The sequence below is a fragment of the Ceratotherium simum genome, chromosome 8 (assembly GCF_057802395.1).
Source record: "Ceratotherium simum simum isolate JZ-2026a chromosome 8, ASM5780239v1, whole genome shotgun sequence".
NCBI classification, from domain to species: Eukaryota; Metazoa; Chordata; class Mammalia; order Perissodactyla; family Rhinocerotidae; genus Ceratotherium; species Ceratotherium simum.
In genome coordinates, this window is record NC_141907.1 from 31526082 (window position 1) to 31541026 (window position 14945).

General features: G+C 44.9%; 1 protein-coding gene across 5 annotated transcripts in view; it reads left to right on the forward strand.

Moving 5' to 3' along the window:
* TBC1D1 (TBC1 domain family member 1) overlaps positions 1–14945 on the forward strand; it is a 215662-nt gene that overhangs the window by 172791 nt on the left and 27926 nt on the right. For all 5 annotated transcript variants that reach the window (XM_014786740.2, XM_087434180.1, XM_014786744.2 and 2 more), the window contains 2 exons: positions 4497–4658; positions 10912–11070. In XM_014786740.2, coding sequence (XP_014642226.2) covers positions 4497–4658; positions 10912–11070 — 321 coding nt within the window. The remainder of the gene's footprint in view (positions 1–4496; positions 4659–10911; positions 11071–14945) is intronic.

Below are 14945 nucleotides of genomic sequence, written 5' to 3' on the forward strand. Positions count from 1 at the left end.
GATGCCAGAGCGAGGGGAGTTCAGAGCAGTGAATGCTAAGTTTTCTTCCAACTCTATTTTTCTACCATTTTCTTGTGTGTTTTTGAAGGTAATTCTAAATGCAAATGTCTAAAAGAGGTTTGATAGTGATGGCATCACTCAGCATGTCATCAGCTAAACGACAGCTTTGGAGCACAGCACTCATATTCATGTGTACGTGGGGATTTTTGTTGAAAAGCCAAAAGGCAGTATGTCCATCATATAGGTCGTAAACCTTAATGACCTTAAGGTTTATCCTGGCCGATCTTCTTGCAAATGACAGCCTCAGAAAATCAGGGCATAGCTGTAAAATAGGAATTGTGCTGGCTGGCTTCTTGTAAACGTTGGGAGGAATCATGACTAATTAATGAGATGAGAGTTAGAGTACCTTTGGAATTAGAGTACCATTCCAAAAAGTTCTTTGCTTTTGTGGCATAAGCAAAGCTTTTGTAAAGCTTTGTAAATGACTAGACAGACTAGAATGAACAGGGAAGAGCTTCCTAAGGTTACCCGGAACACCTTGCCAGGTATGGCGTTAAGTTCACTGGCCCTTGCCAGCATCTTTCTGCTTCCTCATCTCATCCGGCAGTGCTCAGTTCTGTGTGGTCTTTCATTTTTACTGTTTGAATTAGTTTCTCTTCTTAGCTCTATAAAGTTGAACATATGTTTACATTTGTGGTGAAAGCACAATAAACTTGGTAAATATAATATAAAAAGCATTGTATCAGTGTGTACAGTAGCTATATTGCTGAGAAAAGTAATCATCTATAAGAGCCTTATCATGAATTGCCTAAAAATATTTAGTTTTGTTGGGGTGGGATGGGAGGCAGGACTTTTCTCATTAAATACAGAAGCAAGATTTGACAAAAACTAACCAGAGAGTGTACTCTGTACAATTTTCAATTGCTTTTTAAAGGAAGGTTAAATTGCAACTGGAATTGGCTCTTGAAATTGATCAAGAGTTCAGGCTGACTTCCATGCTCTTTGGGAAGGAACTTAGAGAAACATGTATGAGGAGGTTCTGCCTATAGTTAAGCCTATTTCCTGGCTTTTTAATATATGGATCAGATATTTATTACTATTCTGGAAGCGTTGCATCTGAGAAAGAACCAAACCATGTCATCTAAATGTACCTCACTCCATTGTAGATAGTTGGAAGCTGAATTATGATTTTCCCAAAGTTAAACAGCTAATTTTCAGTGCTCTTGGGGCTAAAATGCATTTCTCTCTCCCAAGCCAGCAGTCCTCCGCTGTGCCCCTCTGCAAGGCCATTTCCCCCGTTATAAATGAAGACGCCTGCAGCCTAATGCAAGACAGCAGGGTGTGATTCAATACAACCATGGGTTTTGGTCAGCGTGTCATGGCTTTTCAGCATTTCCTGTTTATCTAAGATTAAAATGTTACAGATAGTACTTCTGCATAATGATGTGATAACACATGGAATTTTGAATTGTAGTTCAAGGTATTTTAATTTAAAAAAAGGTTTTCCTTTGTTAAACAAATAGTACATGTTGGTTGTAAAAAAAAAAAAATTAGAAATTGAGTGCAGTTTTTCTAAAATCTCTACAATTTTGGGGGTCATTTAGTTTCTGAGGCTCCCAGCCTCTTAGCCTTCCCTTTCTAAGCTTTCAAGAGATGGTGGCAGTTGGAAGAGTGTTTTGTCTGCGAAGGCAGTTGCTAACTGAGCATCGACAGCCACCCTATGCCATGGGTATAAATCAGACCTGAAATTGTTAGTCCAAAGTCCAGGTTAGTACATATGTCAGTGTTAAATGGTAATAAATGTTTAGATGACACTTCTGCAAAGTCACATTTGAGCTCATTTAGTCCTGGTTTTCCCCGGTCCCAGAAACTCACAAACACGGGTTTGTACACTGTTATTTAGTAGTTTAAGCAGTTTGGTCTTATACCTGAAGTTCTTGCCTTGGAGCCTTGACGTTTGTTGCAGGCTTGCGCCATCTGCCTTGGATGATAAGGCATTTTGGAGGCCACTGATGTTCAGCAGCAGTGTTGTCAGGACATGAAACAGCAGGGTGTTGTGGGCCAACAGCGAAATACATGGCTTAAGCTTTTCCAGCTGCATCTTCTGGCCAGATATTTGTTCTGTTGACTTCAGAGCAGGGTCCTCATGTTGCTCGCTGGACTCTTTTAGTGTAGCCAGCCATGCTCACGGCAGAGTTCACTGCCAGAGACACATACGTTGACACTACGAGCCCAGTGCTGCATGCAGTCACTGTTCAGCAAGACTAGTCCTCAACCCGATTTGCCACAGGGATTAGGGCAACTCTAATGACATCTGTTGTGTTTTCTCATAGCCAAAAAAATCTAGGGTTGACATTTTTTAAAAATTTGAACTCCACAAATGTAGGGAATTCTTGAATTGTTTAGCGAGACCTTGAAAATATATTCTTCAAAGTAAGAAGGAAAAGAATAAAGATGGTTGATGAAAAACCACAAAAGATGAGAGGGAGGCAGCACTAGGCCTGGGGTCACTTGGCTACCTGCTAGCTAGTAAATGACCTTGGGCAAGTCTCTGAATCCTCTGAGCTTCAGTTTCTGTGTCCATGAAATGAGAAGCTGGATGAGGGAGCTCTGCAGGCCTCTTCAGTGCCATCATTTGATGCATTTGTACTTGAGGGCAGTAATTGGGTGAGTTAAATTCAGAGTCCATGCATCAGAAGAATAAGATCTTACCATCAGGGTAGCATTAGCCAGGTTAACTGGGTTAGCATTTGCTCAGTTTCTAACACAGAAAAAGAAAATATTTTATTTCGTGTTACCAGCACTTAGTTTGTAAGGCGGTGTTTTGTACCTTCTGTTATTTGTCTTGAGGTTTTTGATAATGTGTGGAGCACTTGCTAATGAGCAGGCATTTTGTAGATGCTTAGTATATTTCATCTCCTTTAATCCTCAGAAGAGCAAATCAATGAAGTAGCTGTAATTCTCGTTTAAAAAGTAGTGGGAACTGGGGCTCACACGGGTAGTGGTGTTAAACCTGAGGGCTTCAAATCCTGCCTCCAGCACTTGCTGCCTCTGTGGCCCTGGGAGAAATAATGAACCTGCTCAGCCTCTGTCTCCTCCTGAATAAAAGGGTGGGGGGGAGTGTGTATTCCCACTGGGGTGGTGGGCAGGGAGAACAGTCTTGTGAGACGTGCACACTGACTTACCAGCGTCTGTAGGACTAAGAACAACTCTATGCCAATAAACTTTACTCAGATGAAATGGACAAACTTCTTGAAAGATGTAATTTATCAAAACTGAAATGAGAAGAAAAAGATCTGAATGGCCCTGTATCTGTTAAAGAGATCAAATTTGTATTGAAAATCTTTTACACAAAACTCTAGACCCAAGTAGCTCCCCTGGATTCTGTCAAACATTCAAGGCCCCTAATGGATACGTGCCTAGTCCCAGAAAAAACATGTAATTAACAACAGCAAGCTCTGCGGTGGGTGCGGTGGAGAAGGGCGAGGGGCCAGGCCTGCTTTGGGACGTTGGGGGAGCAACTCAGCCCCCACCCCCTTGTGCCTTAGTCTTCTCATCCAAAACCACATCTCAGAGCATCGTTAAGATTAAAAGTTACTAAATATAAAGTACTTAAGACATATGGTATTTGTTTATTGTTATCATCATAAAGAAGATGAGTTTATCAGCTCTGCACAGGTCTGTGTATTGGCTTTTACTTAGCTGTGTACCCTCCCTGCTTTGTAATAAACACACATTCTAGATCTGAGACGTGATGCAGAATGGACTTTGAGGCAGACATTACCGCTGTGTCTAAGTAGGATTTAGGGGTTTTAGGTGGGTGCAAGGTTGTCCGTTTTAATCCTTCTCAGAATGGTCAGTTTCACATTTTCCTTAACTGATTTTCCTCCCAGTTGGTAATTTAGGTATAATTCTTCTTAATGCAGCTTTAGGCTGAATAAGATTGGTGGGAAACATAGCTATCTTTATGTATTTGAGGAGATGCCATCTGAAAAGGGTAGGTTTATTCTGTTCAGCTCCAGGAAGCAGGAACATGACTAATGCTGGAAGCTACCTGAAGGAGGTTTAGCTGTAAATAAGAAGGAACTATCCTTGGAGAACCTCTCCTAGTTTAGATGAAGAAATTTTGTTGAGCTCTAGCCATGCCAGGTGCTGGAAATTTTAACACATACCTCCTGCCCTTGAGATGTTGATGGTTTAATAGAACAGTCAGGGAGGATAGAATTGGATAGGTATGGGATATATTTTAGCAGTAGAGCCAACAGGACCCATTGGGGGTGAAGGGGTAAGAGAAACAAGGATACATCCTAGGTGTTCAGCTTTTTCCAGGATAAGGAAAAGGGGTGGGGCGGGAACAGTGACTTGAATTTGGACCCATTGAGCTGGCTGTAATTGCTCGACATCTCAGTGGTAAGGGTAAGCAGGCAGCCATGTTGTGAACTAGAGGACATGTAGCCATAGCGTTCACTAACGTGCACTTCAACGGTCTATTCTAGCATCTGAAAATGATTTGCTGAACAAGCGCCTAAAGTTGGATTATGAAGAAATCACTCCTTGTCTTAAAGAAGTAACTACAGTGTGGGAAAAGATGCTTGGCACTCCAGGAAGAGCAAAAATTAAGTTTGACATGGAAAAAATGCATTCGGCGGTTGGGCAAGGTAAGCTTTACTGGACATCGGTCCAGCCAGCGTCACCTCTCCCCAGTCATCAATGAGAAGTGTGGAATAAAAAAAACTTAACGTCCAATTTTAGTGGCCATCTGGCTCCTATTTATCAGGTCTTCATCTAATCTGTTTCCAGATGTCTTAATTAATTGTTTCATGATTCCTCTTGATTAAATTAATTAAAATGCCCAGAAGAACAGGAAACAGGGAGAGGATAGAGGAAAACCCAAGGGCTTAGTTGCCTACAGACTAGGTCATGATATGATGATATACTCTGAGTTAAATAGTAAACTGAAGACTGACTGTGTGGCTTCTCTCTGGGCACTGGTGGGAGACAGCACAGAGTGTCGGGCACAGACTTCAGACAAGTAGTCCTGGGTTGAGATCCCAGCTCCACCAGTTACTTTGCAGTGTGGAGTGAGGCAAACGACTTAACCTCTCTGAGCCTCACTGTCCACAGGTGTAAGATGTGGGTGATGACAGGGGTGGTGGTTGTGAGTAAATGAGCTGATACCCGGGGGCACACTGCACGTGTCTGCTGTACTGAAAGGCCTTGGAGAGTGGGCAGTATTGCTGTTTTCTTTAGCGTGGTCTGCTGACCGTGTGCCAGTCTGAAGTGTTAGTGATCCAAGATAAATACAGAACTTGAGACTAAGCATTTAGAAAGGGTCTAAGCAATTTGAGAGAGTTATCCTAATGAAAAAAAATGTGGACTTGTATTTTGTCAGTCTTTTTTCTCATTCATTTTTCTACTAATTCATTTTTACTGTATTTTGTAAAAGAATCAGTCTACAGTGATTGGACAATTTAAAAGAAAAAACGTCCTTCATCACAGATAGTTTGAGAAGTACCATTTCAGAGTTTAACTTTGTTTTACCTGAACACTAATAATCATCAACCATTTCTTTTAAAATGTATGTTAGTGTCTGTGGGCAAGATTGGAAGCTTTCTGAGTCTAATTCTAGTGCTACTGAGTTCTGGTCCATCTAGGCATGAATAACCAGGTGTTTAGAATAAGGTTTGCAAATATGTGTAAATGTTATGGTTTTCTTCTGACTCAGCTGTTCAGTGGATGAAGTTCCACATGCATTATTTATCTCTAAGAGAAAATAGAGCAAAGCAGTTTTTTCTACTATAGTCTATTAGGTATTATTTAACCTTGATATGAGTTTTGACAGCATCAAGTTTAGTAACAATATGTAGTTATTGCTTTTTGTGACTTTCCCCTTTCTATGGATAAGGAAACTTGGGCTAGAGCAGTTGAGTAATGGGCCCAGGGCCACAGAGCTGGTCTCACACCCCCGTCTGCTGGAGTTCTGGCCACCACAGGGCACTACCTCTGGTTGAACCGTGCCTTAGCAGTGCTATTCTCAGTGACCAGAAATGTGGTCGGTGGTGAGGACACAGGTTCTGAATCAGCCAGCAGCTCCCAGTGTGACCTTTGTTTTTAATCACAAAATCTAAGCTTTCGCTTAAACATCAGAACATGTGATACTGTCCAGTGATACAGCCTATATCCTTCTCCTCATCTTTCTGGGCTATGGCCTCCTGGCTGGTAGAATGAGAGGTGTGGACCAAGCAGAGGATCTCAGAGCTCTCTTCCAGTTCCCACATTCTTTGCATCTATAGTGGTTGCTGGAGGCTCACCATTGCACCAAAGGGCCCCAAATTGCTGTTTTGAAAAAGTTTGCTCTTTGCCTTTTCACTGTTGACTAGATGTTGGTCTTCAGGAAGGTAAGTTGCATGGGTCTATGACAGCCATTCCAAATGTTTGAGCTTCTTGGAAGCCTGGCACCTGGGTATATTGGTTTTCATCCTGCATTTTATGAAGGGGTCTAATAGAAATACTCTGGGCATCTGGAACCTGTATGGTGAAGAGGGGCTAGATGATTGGACAGTTTATATACTGCAGTGAGCCATGGCCAACCTGGGGTTTCCTCATGTATCCCCCAACATTGCCACATCTCTTTCTGCTGCAGGATCTTTATTGAAGGAGCTTTGTCAGTGATTCGGCTGGTTTCAGCACATGATTTAAGGACTCCAAACAAATGACCATAGTATATCTCATAGCTTGGAATTAAGATGAGATTAAATCAGAACCACACCTTCGACCTTTCAGGCAGAGGCCAAGTCACTTCCAAGCCCTTGAAAGAGAAGATAGTTCCTGTGTGGGTAATGAGGCCTCTCCTTTTAATGACCTCAAGACCCTAAGTGATAGAAATAAAGGGATTTATAAACTTTCCAAGTTAAAATTGGATCAGAGTGGCAGGGTTAGGGTGTCAACTTGGGAGAAGGAACAATAATTCTATGGAATTTTAAATAACTCAGAGTTTAGTTTGGGTTTTAATGATTTCTCTGAAGCTATCAAGGTAGTACTTTATGAACTGGAGAGTACTTTTCTAGGATTGGGATTGCAAAGAGGTCACCTGAGCAGTTGGCAGTATGGGCGAGATGCATACGCTGCTTGCCTTTGACCCAGTGATGCCATGTATAGCAACCTGTTCTAGAAATCAGTCAAAAATGTACTGCCGTAAGAAGAATGCTTATTGTGGCATTGTTTAATAGCCAAAAAACAGGGCAGAACCAAAAAACACCAACCGTGTAACCATCCCATATCATATTCCTTGAAAATGACATAGTAGATCTGTATTTACTATGTAAAAGATGTCTGAGATAAGTTGTTAAATGGAAAAAAAAAATAACAGCATGATCTCATGTGCAGTTGTATATTTCTGTGTGTGTATATGTAGAAAACATCTATGATGTGTTCGCAGATACCCGGGTAATGGACAGGCTGGCTGTACATCCCAGTTGACCTGGCATAGCCCTGGTTTACGACTCTTGGCCTAGTAAAATAATTAATAGCTTTCCTCCCTTTTGCTTTCAGAAGCTTCCTGCTTTTAGATGGTGAATTATATGTTCACTCTAGTTATGAGTGGTTTTTCTCTTTTTGCATATTCAGAAATTTTTTTTTTCCCACTTAAATAGTGAGCATATATTACTTTTAAAGTCAGTAAAAATAAGAAGGTATTTTATATTTGGGGATGGGAGATGGGGATGGCCTCCTGTCCACCCAGAACTCTGCCTACAGGCCCTGGGTGGACTCCACTGTCAGGTTTCTCTCTTGGGTTAGGAGTGGAAGCAAAAACCGACGATGGGGAAGGGTGTTCCAGGTCATTCTTAGCAAAAAACATTGCCTCCAATCTGCATGACCCTTTGTTTCTTTTTTTTTTTAATTTTTATTTTATTTATTTTTTCCCCCAAAGCCCCAGTAGATAGTTGTATGTCATAGCTGCACATCCTTCAAGTTGCTGTATGTGGGACGCGGCCTCAGCATGGCCAGAGAAGTGGTGCGTCGGTGTGCGCCTGGGATCGGAACCCGGGCCGCCAGTAGCGGAGCACGCGCACTTAACCGCTCAGCCACGGGGCCGGCCCAGACCCTTTGTTTCTAAATCACAAAATCTAAGCTTTTGCTTAAGCATCAGAATATGTGGTACTGTCCAGTGACACAGCCAATATCCTTCTCCTTCAGCAAATAAAGGTCTGATAAGATAATGGGAATGGTTTAGTAATAAAAGGAAATTGGTCATTTCATAATTTGGGAAAATTTCCCAGTTTGAACAAAATATTTTGTGAAAAGCCCCGCTATAAATCACTTAACATACTGACTGTTTTTCAGGCCACATTTACTTCTAATATGGTTTGAAGTAGTAAGGGCTTGCGCGTGCGTGTGTATGTACATACACACAAACCTAAGCTATATCTCTGAGCAGGAATAGTAGAGAGGGAGAGAAGGAATAGAATAATATAAAAAGGCAGATATCAGAATGTATTCGTTGCTGCCATAACAAATTATCACAAAATTGGTGGCTAAAACAACAGATTTTTCTTTCACGGTTCTGGAGGCCAGAATCTGAAGTCAAGGTGTTGGCAGGGCTGTGTCGGCCTCTGCCAGCTTCTGGGGGCTGTCAGCACTCCTTGACTTGTGGCTGCGTCACTCCATTCTCTGCCTCCGTAGTCACATTGCCTTCTCCTCTCTGTGCCTCTTATAAAGACACTTATTTGTCATTGGATAGAGGGCCCACCTGGATAATCCAGGATGATCATCTCATTTTAAGATCTTAATTGTATCTACAAAGACCTTTTTTCCAAAGAAGTTAACATTCACAGGTTCTGGGGATTAGGGTGTGGATATATCTTTTTGGGGACCACCGTTGAACCCATGACACAGGGTCATCAGATTAATGCTGAGATAAACATGCAGAGAAGGTTAGGATATGGTCACAGTTATGTGTGGCCTGGTGTTTCTCCCACAGGCTAACTTTTTTTTTTTTCCCCAACAACTGTACGTTTAAGGGAAAAACCAAGTTACTTACTACACCTTAAGTATTTCCAAGAAATGGCTGAGTGATTGTTTCTAAATAGTTTCTTGTGGATCTGGTAATAAATGAAATTGACTACTATATGGTTCAAATCCACAAATGATTATTTTATTATTAATTGCCAGGTAGGGACATAAAATATTTTTCTCCAGTGCCCATCTAAGTAGCAGCTTGTCTGACGGCTCTGACAGGGAGGACATCAAGAGGAAACGACAGGCAGTTTCCCTGCACCGCTGCCACTGACAGCCGACGATCTCCGGCAAGGGCCCTGGTCTCACTGGTGTCTGTTTCCTCATCTTTACCGTGAGGATAATCATGTTTCCCTTAGTGGGTTGTGAGAGTGACGTAAAGTGCTTAGAATGGTGACAGTGCCTAGTCACTTCTTGGTGAATGTTAGCTGCTGCTGCTGTCTTGCCAGAGTAGAAACTCCTCTCAAAGACAGCCTATAGGAAGCTAGAAAGACAGTCTTCCTGGGCAGGCCTTTTGAGTGGCAGGGAAGTGTACAAAGTGTTTTTCTGAATAGAAAGAAAGATTAATCCGTAATCTGGAGGTTCCTTTTCTCTCAAGAGAACTCCTGTCAGAGATGAGAAAGATTTGGTGTCTTATTCTGCAGTTTTCTTTTGCTCCCCATTTCTGCATTTGAGCCTTATAACAGCTGAATGATGAACCAAAGAATTTTAAATCAAAACTGTCATTTTTTTATAATGAGGTTTGCCCGAAATAACATCATTGACTTTAAGAGAACTTTTCTTAGTTTTAGACATTTTTTTTTTTTTTTGGTGAGGAAGGTCAGCCCTGAGCTAACATCTGTGCCAATCCTCCTCTTTTTGCTGAGGGAGACTGGCCCAGAGCTAACATCCGTGCCGATCTTCCTCCACTTTATATGGGACGCTGCCACGCATGGCCTGAGAAGCGATGCGTCGGTGCGCGCCCGAGATCCGAACCCCGGGCCGCCAGCAGCAGAGCGCGCGCACCTAACCGCTACGCCACGGGGCCGGCCCCTAGACAACATTTTTAATCACTTTGAATATTCGAATTAAATTAAATTCGTTAATGCTTGTTAAAGCATTAACGAGGCTCTTGGATAATTTTTCTTGGTTTTAGATCTCCATTGAACACTTACCATGGCATGTCTATGCAGATGGTCCCTTGTCCAACCTCTGGTCCCTTCCTGCAGCTCACCCTTGCGGGAAGGTGTCTAATCAGTATTCCTCAGTCTCAGCTTTGATTTGGCTACTCCCTCCCCAGCTCAAAAACATTTGCGGTTCCCTAGAGCTGCCAACTACAGTGCAGGTTTCTCGCTCAATTTTGCTTCTGGTGAAACCCTTCCAGCCTAACTTCCACCTGCTCCTTCCCTGTGCCCGAGGTGACCGAAACACTCGCAGCTCCCTCCTTCTGACTTGTCTTCTCTCTTCCATCCCCCACTCTTAAGTCTTGGCACAAGTGAAGGATTCTGTGACACTTGGATCTCCATCCAAACTCACCTCACTTTGATTGTACCCCTGCTATGAGAGGACATTTTGCACTGTAGTCTTATGTGCTTGGTCTTGTTTCCCTAGAACATTATTAATTGGCACCAGATAGGGGCTCATGGCTTTCATCAGTTTATTCCTTGCAGAGTCTGAACATAGTGAATACTTGAAAGGTGAAAGGAAAGTGGGAGGCGGTCTGGGGGGCTGTGGAGGAAGGAAGGAAGCAAGCAAAGAGGACAGAATTTTGGTTGCTTCCTTTCCATTCCTATGCTGTTAATTCATAATGGAACAAGAATTTGGATCAATGGAATGAAACACAACTCATTTATGTTGTTAAGTTGTATTCTGTGCATAAAGTCTCTCTCTGTATTGTCTACCCTCCCCCCCTTGAAGGTGTGCCACGTCATCACCGGGGTGAAATTTGGAAATTCCTAGCAGAGCAATACCACCTAAAACACCAGTTTCCCAGTAAACAGCAGCCAAAGGACACGCCGTACAAAGAACTCTTAAAACAGCTCACCTCCCAGCAGCACGCAATCCTTATCGACCTCGGTGAGTCTGCAGTTGATTTGACGTGAAAATGGAAGTTTCACTCACCTGAGAAATCGGAAGAGACTGGCAGGTTATTTAGTGAGTTGCCTTTAGGGTTAGCAGTCGAAGTTTACGGCTGAGACTTCCGATTAAAAAGCCCTGGAGTAGTCACAGATGTCTTCCTCAAGTGTATACAACTCTCGCTCTCCGCTGGGCAGGTTGTTGACTCTGCTCAGCATGGGGGGTGGCGGTCATGACGGTGGTTCAGTTCAATAATTCAGGTATTGCTAGGAGGTTTTGTAGCCAACCCAAGGAACGTCCTAGAAGAATAAGTGTCAGAACCGAGGCTTGGTTTAATTACAGGAGCCACTTCCTTAGTCTTTACGGCTTACTAACAAGATTTATTGGAAAAATTGTAAGAAGCAGTTTGTATGTGTGCCAATAGCGCGGCCCCTTGTCTCTTGAACAGCTCTCGAGACACTATGATGGAAACAGTGTATTGGATACATTTGTAGTTGCCGCAGGGAAGCACTTGTGGAATTACGATGTATAAAGAGCTTCTGGGGGCCGGCCCGGTGGCACAAGCGGTTAAGTGCGCGCACTCCACTGCTGGCGGCCCGGGTTCGGATCCCGGGCGCGCACTGACGCACCGCTTGTCAGGCCATGCTGTGGCCGCGTCCCACATAAAGTGGAGGAAGATGGGCACGGATGTTAGCTCAGGGCCAGTCTTCCTCAGCAAAAAGAGGAGGAATGGCAGATGTTAGCTCAGGGCTGGTCTTCCTCGCAAAAAAAAAAAAAAAAAAAAAACAGCTTCTGACTTGTCAGTGGCCACACCTGGGATGGAGGTGGGGTGCATCCTTTGCTGCCTGCTGCCTCTCACAAGGGCCTCCATCTCTGCTGGCGGCAGGGCTCCCGGGGAACCCGCTGGCCCCATGTGGCGGGAGCTAGGCCCTGCTGCTTTTAGAGCACGTGGTCCTGCTGCTAGAACATCCATCCTGGCTGCTGCTGCCACCGCCGGGGCTTCCCTAGAGCCCGCTCTGTGCGTTGGGCCCTGCAGTGGCCTCGCTCTTTGAGGTTCCTGCGGCGCAGCTGCCAGGAGGGAAGGAGGATGTTTCCCAGGACTTGGAGGTGTGAGCTGGGTCAGGCAGTACTGGGTCTTTCCTGTCCAGCTGCATAGCAAGTCATAAGGGTTGATTTCCTAAATGTTGCTCTGTAGGGTCTAAACTGAGATGTCATCTCTGAGAGACTGCCCCTGACCACAGCCTCTTCTCCCCACCCCAGACTGGATTAGGTGCCTCTGCTAAGCCTTTCTGTCCCACCCCGTACTCGCCCCCTATGATACTTATCACATTTATTATTACAATTATTATTATTTAAAGCTAATACTTAACTTTACCTTGGGCCAAATGTTGTGTAAAGTTACTTAAACTACTTTCTTTAATCCTCACGACATGATCAAGTAGATATTGTTCTATCCCTGGTTAGAGTTGAGAAAAATTGAAACACAGGTTAAGTAACTTGCTCAAAGTAACACAGCCAGTGTGCTGCTGAGCAGTGTGAATCGAGCCTGTGCTCTTTACCCCTCCCGCCCCCCCACAACTGTCCTCAGTTATGTGGCAGTGCCTTTCCATTGCCTTTTTCCCCTGTAGGATGCAGCCCTCTGTGGGCTGGACTGGAAAGTTTTACCATTGTACCCCCAGCTCCTAGGACAGAGCCTGTCACATAGTAGATGCTCAGTAAACCTCTGGAGATTTTGGGTATGAGGCGCTGCACTCACACCCCAAGCTCTTGTGACCCTCACAACAGCCCTGGGAAATAGGCCCTGTATCCTCTTTAAGAAATGAGGAAACTGAGGCACAGGGAGGTCAAGTGTTGACCACACTCACACAGTTGACCCACTGTGGCTCTGTGCTACAACAAGGCCGCTCCGTCCCTGACGCCCTCTGAGCCCAGGAGCCCCACGTGTTCCTCCGGACATGTCTGGCTGGGTGAAGGGGATGCTGACAGGCCGTGATTACACTTGGGGACAGTGTGAGACATGGGGCTGGAGCCCATTTGGCCCACTGACCCCGAGGAGAGCAGTTTTGTGAATTGGCAGTAGCTGTGTTTGCTAATGTGATGAGTAACAGAAAAAATGACATCATGTTCCTATCATGTGAAATGAAGTGAAAAATAAATTTCGAGTAGGAGGTTGAGAGGGAGGGAGTACAGCCGGTTCCTCTGCTCCCCCCACTCCTTCCCCGGATGGAGGAGGAGGGGAAGGGAACATGTTTTCCCCCCTTGATTCGAACATTCTCTTCTCTGTTTTCCTTCAGTGTTCCTCTCGTTCTTCCATGGGCAGGATCGGCCCTCTGCCTCCTGTTGCTCAGATGTAATCGCTTTTCCGCAGAGGCGGAGGAAAAGGCCAGGTCAGCACGAGGCCTCCTGGGGCCTCTCCCGGGGGAGCCGTGTTTGCCCTGGCCTCACCTCGGGCGGCTCCTCTGCCCAGAGGCCCACTGCAGCCTGTCCTCCAGTTGGCACAGGGTCTGTGCGAGCCGAGACTCGTCCTTTTCTCATTCTCGGGCAGGGCCAGGCTGCATTCACGTCCTCTCCGTCCCTGCCCATCTCCCACCCTCACCCTTTTATACTCCCAGAGGCCAGCTGCAGCCACCCCTCTCTGGCAGTGCCGGCCTCCTCTTTCCATGTCACTTCTCTCCTAATCCTGGCCTTCATTTTGGATGCTCTCCAGATACCCTCCCAAGGCCTAAAAGAACCTCTGTTTCCAACAGTACGTTTCCCAAGTAACCTCTGTGCCTCTCTCCCGGCTTTATCCAGAGACCCGACTGGGGCCAGCCTTCTCTCCCCACTTAAACTGGGAAAACCCGTATGTTGGCCCAGACCTGGTGGTGGACCCAGGGTGCCCGGCCTGCCAGGCTCTGGTTCTGCACAGTCTGGGTCAGGGGCCTCACTTTAGAAGTTCCTCTAAGTTTTGTGCATTGCTCCCCTCCCACCTCTCACCAGGAGTCAAGCCAGTTGTTTAGTCTACACTTTCTATTTAGTCTTCACTGTAGCTAACTCAAAGCCCCATAAAGGTGTGTAGTGCTGAGCAAAAACAAATCAGTATTTCAGTTTTTCTTGAAAAGTGACATTTATATCCTAGCCAGAAGAACAGAATGCTTGTTGGTTGGACATATTTTGGGTTTTCATGGATTTTTGTTTTCCTGCCTCTTGCTTTACTTTCTGAAACTAGCTGTTAGTCTAATCAGATGTTTGCAAGGTTTTCTTCTTCCGAAGAGTAAGAATGATAGACTTTGTAGGTGGGCGGTGTTTTATAGTTTGGGAAACATATTTTCTAGCTTTGTCAGATTTCAGCTTTACACAACCCTGTATGAAATTGGGCACGTATTATTCCACTTTAGAGGTGATGAATGAGGCCCAGAGAGGTTGAATGCTTTGCCCAAATTTCAAGCTACTCAGTGGCAGAAAGTTCTAAAGTCCTCAGTTAGGAACCTGCCCCACCCTTTAAGCGTGGTTCCAGCCATGTGCATTTGTACAGCCCTCTCTTCTCTGGCCCCCATCCTGGGTGAACAGCACAGACTGCCAAGCATCCTGCTTTCTGGCTGGGCCTCCCACTCTAGTTCTGGCCATACTAAAGGCTACCAGTGACACTGAGCAACTGGCTGGAGACCCCCTTCAGGCTCTACTTCACCCCTCCATCTTCTGCCACTTCGGTTGCTCATCTCCCTGGCATCCCAGCCTGGACTCCTTCCAGCTATCAGTGCTTCCACCTGGTGAGGTGCCCAGCCTCTCCCATGATAGGAGGGACTTAGCCAGAACCACACTTGAACAGGTCCAGGAATGTAGGGACACCATTAAGTAGAGGGCAGAGACAGGGAGTGCTCCCCCACATCGATTAC